The 7,967-nt window shown below is 36.9% G+C and overlaps 1 protein-coding gene across 1 annotated transcript in view; it reads left to right on the top strand.

The window, feature by feature from the left end:
• Nucleotides 1–7,967, top strand: part of VPS41 (VPS41 subunit of HOPS complex) — a 158,504-nt gene that overhangs the window by 89,783 nt on the left and 60,754 nt on the right. Inside the window, exons 8-10 of the mRNA XM_015811174.1 lie at nt 908–1,027; nt 2,610–2,756; nt 3,853–3,919. Coding sequence (XP_015666660.1) covers nt 908–1,027; nt 2,610–2,756; nt 3,853–3,919 — 334 coding nt within the window. The remainder of the gene's footprint in view (nt 1–907; nt 1,028–2,609; nt 2,757–3,852; nt 3,920–7,967) is intronic.

Here is a 7,967-nt window from a genome sequence, read left to right as displayed (position 1 = left end):
TAAGGGGATTTTAAATTTGGTTTTTAAATAACTTTTTAAAAAAGGAAGAAAAGGCCCATATTAATATTTCTTTTTAACTATATTTTAAATTTTGTATATTGTATTGATTGTTTTGTTTTCTAAACTGGCTGTAAGCCGCCCTGAGTCCACCAGGAGAAGGGCGGGGTATAAATGTAATAAATAAATAAATAAATAAATAGCTTGGGGGGGCACATCACCTACCTCTTTCAAGGCTGGGGGCACTTCCTCGTCAAATACTACTGTATGAGCCCAATTGTGGTTCACCTCCCTGGCTGCTTTTACAGCTCAGTAGGGGACAGGATCGAGGTGGCCAAACAAGCAGCACAGAAAGCGCTGCCCACTTCCTTAGGAGTCACTAGCTCAAATAATGTAAGCCGCAGCTAATACTATATTTTAGGAACCTTAGAAATAGCAATGATGTGTATTTATTTGAAAAGTGAAGAGATGGATTCTAGTTTTCCCGTAGTTACACATAAAAAGGAAGGAATAAAACATGAGGACAAAATATGTAAATCTTTGTGAATCTCCATGTTAATATGTATCTGCTGTATTAATTTCCAGGATTGCAACTGAAATTTGATATAGTCTACTTTACAAAGGTTAATATTTTGGAAGTATGATGTTTAAATTTAGCTTTATCAAACCATTCAAAAGCAAAAATTCTGGTTTACATTTTTGCTTATCCTAAATTTTATATAATGCACCAAAATCTTACACTTTTAGTTCTGCTTGTATTTTTTTTTTTGCCAATATTGTCTTTCTTGTTGCAGGCATCTAAAAATTGAAAATATTTTGTCCTGTACTTTTCATTATCCTAGTGAAATGATATATAATTACCTTTTTATATTAATCTATTTTAAAAACTTAAAAATTATTCTTTATCCAGTTATTGTTATTTGAAAAGAATTGGATGAATAGATGGAAGTATTCTGTTTTACATGAAGGAGAGGGACCTATAAGAAACGTGAAATGGAGAGGAAATCTGATTGCATGGGCCAACAATATGGTGAGTTCTGCTGGATTGATAGTGTACTTTTCTGGTGTCATTACCTTAATTCATCTTAAAGTGGCTTCATGTGTGTGAGCATGTGCATGAGAGAAACATTACTTATTTATATAATATATCTATATTATAAAAGTAATATTATAGAATATTATTTATGTTATAAAATAATATATTTATATTATACAGACAGAAAAGAGAAGCCTGTAACTTGTCCAAGAGATACATTGTTGCCATCGTCATTCAGAAAATGTTTAGAAATTTAATTTCCAGAGAATTGCAGAATAAACTCTTATTTAGGATTCTTCAGCTCAAAACCATAGATTGTAGATTGCTTTATGAACAAGAACTGTTGACTTACTGTCATATGAAGTCTTAAATGTTTCTCTTATCCTCTGACATGGTTTTAATGTAATTTTCACTTTTTGCTAGTAGGAAAACATAAATCTGTAGAATAATTCCTCATACCAAAGTTCAGAAAAAAAATGTACTTCCACTTCACTTTTCTTAGGAATATCATATTCCCTCACGATTTTTCTTTAGGGCAGAACGGGCCGACCTGAACCTTCAAATATTTGAATTTGGAAATCTGAACTCACACTATAAGCAGTGGTGAAGGATTCTGGAAGCTGCAGTTTAAAAACATTTAAAGGTCTTAAGATGTGCAACTAAAAAGTCATTATGTAGGATCTTTCAAATACTATATCTTATGAGTATTCAGCCATGCTGTGAGGCTGATAAATATTCTGTAAAATGTGAAGAAAGAAAGGGTTTTATTTTTTCTACATAAAATAGTTTTAGAGCAGTTTTGTAGAGTCCTCTGATAAGTTTAAGAGACAGAGATTTCTGCTTTAAACATTTCTAGTTTAATTTTGGCAATCTGTGTTAAAACAGAGAGGATCTTGACAGTATATGCTTTTTCTCCTGAGAGGAAAAAATTGTAGCACTCATTTCTGTATTCTGTGATCTGAAATTCTTGTCCAAGTAGACATATTGCCCAACTAATTTACAGTTTTATAACTTCAAAAGTGGAAGCATTGAGCTGCTTAAAGAGTTTCATCTCTTGGTCATAACCACACCTTGTTCAGTTCCCCTAACAGAAAGCATGATGCATATTTACAGAATTTGTAATCAATTTTGCTAACATAGACAAAGCTAACTTCAAGAAGGTAATGAGTTTCTAAAACAACGTGTTTAGAAGATAGCACAAGTTAAAATACATTCTTTCATGTATTTTATAAATCTTATCACACATTTCTAGTTTTCTTGCTGAGTAAGAAATACAAAAAAGAAACATCAATGTGCATGAATATTTGTATGTGTATGTAAGTTTTGATTGTAAGTTGACAACAAAGCAAAATTGCACAACTGCTTCCCTTGTTTACTTAAACATTTTCAGAGCTTGTTGTAGGAGAGAATTCACACTAACGGTTTTCCTGCCAACTTCTTCCAATTGTTCACCAAAATCTTTTTTGTGCCTCCAGTAGAATAGAATGCAACCTTGATATAGCCTGTGATACTTCTGGACTATGTTTTGTGTATAAAATATCACACAGAATTCTCTTACTGTGTATTAAACTTCCAGGGCGTGAAGATATTTGACGTGATTGCTAAGCAAAGAATCACCAATGTGCCCCGAGACGATATAAGCCTCCGTCCTGATATGTATCCCTGCAGCCTTTGCTGGAAAGATAATTTAACACTGATTATTGGCTGGGGAAATTCAGTAAAGGTACAATTACCTGTCTTTGTAATAAATGCTTGCTGCTATCACAGACAAACAGAGGATTATTCTGAAAAGCGAAAGCGATAGGGAGGGGGGGAAAAGAAGGGAATTTGATTTGACTACTGTGCAGAGAACTCCTGCTGCCATAGAAATGTCATTGGGCTGACCTTCATAAGAAGGAATAATGACAAATGCCTAATGGTCAGATAGATTTCTCTAAGCGTGTGAGTAGTCAACACTGGGATGATCTTTCTCCTTTGTCTTCCAGCAATGTGCTATGAAAGCTGCTAAGAGAGTTTTGGGTTTCATTAACTGCTTAGTCTGGAAAGGAACTACTAAGCTGAATGTTTTATCAACTATTTTCCATCAGCCTTAACATTAGTGAGTAATGAATCCTGGGATGTTGAACACATGCTTTCTAGAGAGGGTATGGAGGGGGCAGACACAACAATTTTCTGCCAAACAATTGCCTTCATTTCTAACCAAAAGGCCAAAAAGGATAGGATTTTAACCTTTCCTTCCTTGAGTAGATACTGTAAGACTGAATTGTAAGAAATGTTTGGAAGTTGTATGATGCTGTGTATATAAAAATGCTTATTTTCTTGACCAACCAAAACCTATATTCATGTGAACTTAAAACAGTGCTAAAAATATGGGAAGAATTAGTTTGTGTCAAAATAAAAATAAGTAACAAAGAATCATAATTCTATCACTTTCCATAGACAAAACTTTTTCTTGGATTAAACAAATTATCTACAGAAATGCAAACTGCATAAATTTGGTAGATTTCAAAATGACAAAAGATTTTTTGTAGGTTTTACCGCTACAGTCTGACAGAGTTGCTAATCTGACATCTATAAAAGCTGTGATATTAAACTTAATATTATACTTGAAATTTAAAGAACTAACTCTTCCAAATGTTTTTTGAGACATTTATGTGCTTTATATCCTGCTCCTTCTAGCATTGGTCTCTTAAATTGTAATATTTACTGAAATTATAATCTTAACATTACGGTGGTTAGGCACATTTGCCAATACATCAGTATGATCTCATGCTATTTTCTAAAACCAGTAATTATAATTAATATGATTTTCTTCATAGATATGTTCAGTGAAAGAACGGCATGCAAGTGAAATACGCGATCTACCTAGTCGTTATGTGGAAATAGGTATGAGTGCAACATTTTTGTAAATAAGTTACCATAAATAGTAGTTTTTTATAATTAAACATTCAAAATCATAAAGATTTCTCTTTTTTAAAAGGTCTTTACTTGCAATACTATGTATTCAGTACATTTAAAGTATTCCAGGGGAGAATTAGTTTGATCTAATGATTAAGACACCAGGTTGGAAACTAGAGATTGTGAGTTGTGGTCCTGTCTTAGGCATGAAAATCAGCTGGGTGATGCTAGACCACTCACTCTTTCACAGTGCATGATATCAGGCTCAGATGGAAAGCTGATCGATAAATTTCTTTTGCAACCAACTGATCAATATTTGGTTGATTAAAAAAAAAAAGCAACCTGCACATGGAAGAAAACAAATTAATGTATTTCAGGCATGATTCTGTAGATAGGAAGTTGCTAGAAATTGGTAGTTCATACTTAGAGATGTGAGACCCAGTTTTCTTAACCAATGTATAAAATGTGGATGAAGATGGATGCTTAATCATACATGAGGCTAAATCAGAAATTATATTGCCATATAATATTTTTATTGTTATGCATAGAGAAGTATTTGGGTATGTGCAGTTTTCTTCCAATTGCTGCAGTGTAGCTTTTAGAACAAGAAGAGATGATGAATGCTATTCAAACATTCTTCAACCAACCAAGCCAAAGAATATTTTGTTATAAATCTGCCCAATATGTATTATAAAAGTGGAATATTTTGGAAACAGCTTCTTTATCTTCCCTTTCACATCTTCCTTAAGTATGTGAGCATCAGTGCTTTATTTCACTTAGCTTCTAACAATTTGTTTGAGATTTCGCATTCTGGTTTCAGATCACAGTACTCTAGCTTTGTTGATTGTTCTAAGCATCAGTCCCTTAAACATAGGTTGAATAAAGATGAAAGGAGATTGTTATTTATCCATGTCTTAATAGATATGGATCTTAATAGATAGCATCTTAAGAAGATGCTATTTACAGGGCATCTTCTTAAAGATTTTATATATAAAGCTAAAATAGTTTAGATGTATGGTAGCTTAAGTATTTATTTTCAAGCGGTTAATAAAAATTGTGGATTTCATTTAATTGTATGAGACAATCGAATGAAAACTAAGGATTTTGTGATTTATAATAACTTGTAAAATATATTTATTTATTTGTCATATTTTTAAATCGCCCATCTCCATCACAGAGGGCCCTTGGGTGGTATACAATAAAATATTAAAATATAAAAACAATATATAAAGTTAAGAATTTAAAGAGGCAAGGATGGACTTCCGGTGGCGACGTTGAGGCATTGTAGAGGAAAGAGGACAGTTTCCGTCCTCCAACTCTGATTCTTCCACGATCGGGGACCCTTCGGGGTGCGGAGAGCCTGGAGGGCCACTCGAGATAAAGGGTGAAGCCTTGAGGGGTAGCGAGGTGAAAGGCGATCACCTGCTACAACGAAAGGAAACCCCTTAAACCTGGCGTGAAAGTGTCTGCTATTGTGAGATGGCAGATTCGAGGCCATGACAAGTCACAGATGATGCGGAAGCAAGGATTTATTTAACAGACTGTGTCATTTGAAGTGAGTAAAAATATCCCAAAATAGTAATAGAAGAAAAGAGCCTAAAAAGATTTACATGTCCGTGAGTTTTGGTGTGAGAAGGAAGCTCAATTTGTGAGGGAATCCTCAAAGCAAGCGGCGACCCAGTGGGAAGAGCTGTGAGTCAGCAAATTAAAATAACTAAAGGATTAACAGGAGGGAGACAAAGAACTTTGTGGGAAATGTTTTAAAAGGAGAGGATTAACACACGGCGAAGGAAGTAGCTGGGAGAAGATTGAGGAAAGAGACAAGGGAGGTGGTATAACGAAGATGAGAGACGGCGGAGTGAGTAAGACAAGAGCGAAGTGAGACGACCGGCGATAGACATTGGAAGTTGGAGAAAATGGTGGTCTAGGACAGGGCTTTTCAACCTTTTCACCCATTGTACCACTTTTAGGATATGGCAATATCCGAGTACCACCAGTCACTTAGCAAGGTGTCAAAAACTTGATGACCCCCCCCCAAAATGGAAAAAAGTGATGAAGTACAGGTAGTCCTCGACTTACAACAGTTCGCTTAGTGACTGTTCGAAGTTACAATGGCACTGAAAAAGTGCCCCCCAAGCCACAGCCAAGCAAGATACCTGCCTGCTTACCCAGCGGCGCTCTTCCTCCTGTCCGAGGTTTTCATTGTTGTGAGCATTTCTGTTGAGGATTGGCAGTGGGGGTGGGGTGGGGGTGTTTGGTTTTTATTTCCCCCATCTGCTGGGTGGTTGCAGCAGGTTTTCCTCACTTCACATGACCCTGAGACACTGTGACCATCATAAATATGAAGCAGTTGCCAAGCATCTGAATGTCAATTACAAGACCCTGGAGATGGTGCAACATTCCAGCTGATGAGGGTTCTTCTGGGCTGAGCAGAAGCACCAGGATCAGCGCCGAGCTCCAGCTGGAGCCTGGCACTGATCCTGGCGCTTCCATTGAGCCCTGACATTCCCGAAGAAGCGCTGATCCTGGCGCTTCCACTGAGCCCTGACAGCCCTGCAGCTCCAGCCATCTCTTGCTCAGGCTTGTGCGGTGCTGCCACTGGTTCAGCTCATTCCCCTCCCCCGCTATTTTTCTAGGATGGTTGCGTACCAAGTGCCAATGTACCACAGGTGGTACCCGTACCACTGGTTGAAAAGCCTTGGTCTAGGAGAGTAGCGGGAGAAGCAGGAAAAAACGAATGAAAGAAAATTGAAAACGGAGAAGGAGCAGCACATAGCAGCACGTAGCAGATGACTGGAGAAAGTGGAGACGGTGGAGAAAGGTGGAGATAGATTGGGACGCAGAGACGAGGAAGGAGCGGAAGGCAACAGAAGATCGGGGAAAGTAAAGGAGAAGCAAGAGGACGAGACGTGGCGGTGAGACTGACAGGAGTGGATAGGCGGTTGATGATATAAGATTGGAGAAGAAAATTGGAACCTTAGAGGGACTGTGTGTCAAGCAAGAAGGAAAAAAGGAAGTGAATGGTGTTGGAGAAGGAGAAAAAAGGTTTGGGGTGGCAGTGGATGTAGATGTAGAAGAGAAGAGAAAGAAAAACGAAGAAACGGAGGTTCAGAGAAAAAGTGTGAAATTAATAGGCTGCTAGCTAAATAAGGGAATATTAAGAATATTGTATATTTGAGGAATAGAACAAGTACTGCAATGACAACATTGAGAACAGGAAAGAAAACAACATCAAGTCCATCATTGACACCCTCATCCCCATCAGGCCAGAGAACAATAGAAGGAATGTTGGGGGTGGAAAAACAGAGTGTAATATCAAACATGCAAACTATGCAGACAACATTATTGGCTATTCAGGAAACAAAGTTGAAAATGCAGGAAACAATGTCTAAGAACCATGTAGAACTGAAAGGGGATATGAGTAAATTAGACAATAGGATAGAGATGATACAACAAACAATTGAGAAAAATGAAGAAAGAATAAAGATAATGGAGGTGAGATCGGAAAAAATGGAAAAAAAGTGGACATAGTAGACAGAAAATTGATGGTAATTAACAAAAAAAATGGCAGAATCAATTATTCATTGGAAATGGACCGAGCTGCCTATTATTTAAGATTCCAGAATGTAATGGAAGAAAAGGAAGAAGATCTGGGTACTATTATGGCAGAGCTGATAGCGGGAGCCCTACAAAGGGATAGGCAAGAAATATTACTGGAGATTGATGAGGTGTATCGAATTCACACGAGCTACGGTAGGCGTAACAGACTGCCACGAGAAGTCCATATAAGATTTGCGAGAAAGAAAGTCGGAGATATAATTTATAAGATCACGGGAGATGACCCAATGATTTATAAGGATAAAGAAATACAAACACTAAAACAAGTCCCGAAGAAAGTAAGAGAGCAGAGAAGAGATTATAGGTTTCTTACAGCACAGCTAATTAAAAGAAATATACTATTTAGATGGTTAATTCCAGAAGGGATGTTGGTATTACGGCAGGAGAGAAAGATCAAGATAGATAATTTAGATAAGGC

This window comes from Protobothrops mucrosquamatus, unplaced genomic scaffold (genome assembly GCF_001527695.2).
Source record: "Protobothrops mucrosquamatus isolate PMUCROS unplaced genomic scaffold, P.Mucros_1.0 scaffold32, whole genome shotgun sequence".
NCBI classification, from domain to species: domain Eukaryota; kingdom Metazoa; phylum Chordata; class Lepidosauria; order Squamata; family Viperidae; genus Protobothrops; species Protobothrops mucrosquamatus.
The sequence above is the reverse complement of the archived record's forward strand: the minus strand, read 5'-3'. Positions and strand labels throughout refer to the sequence as shown.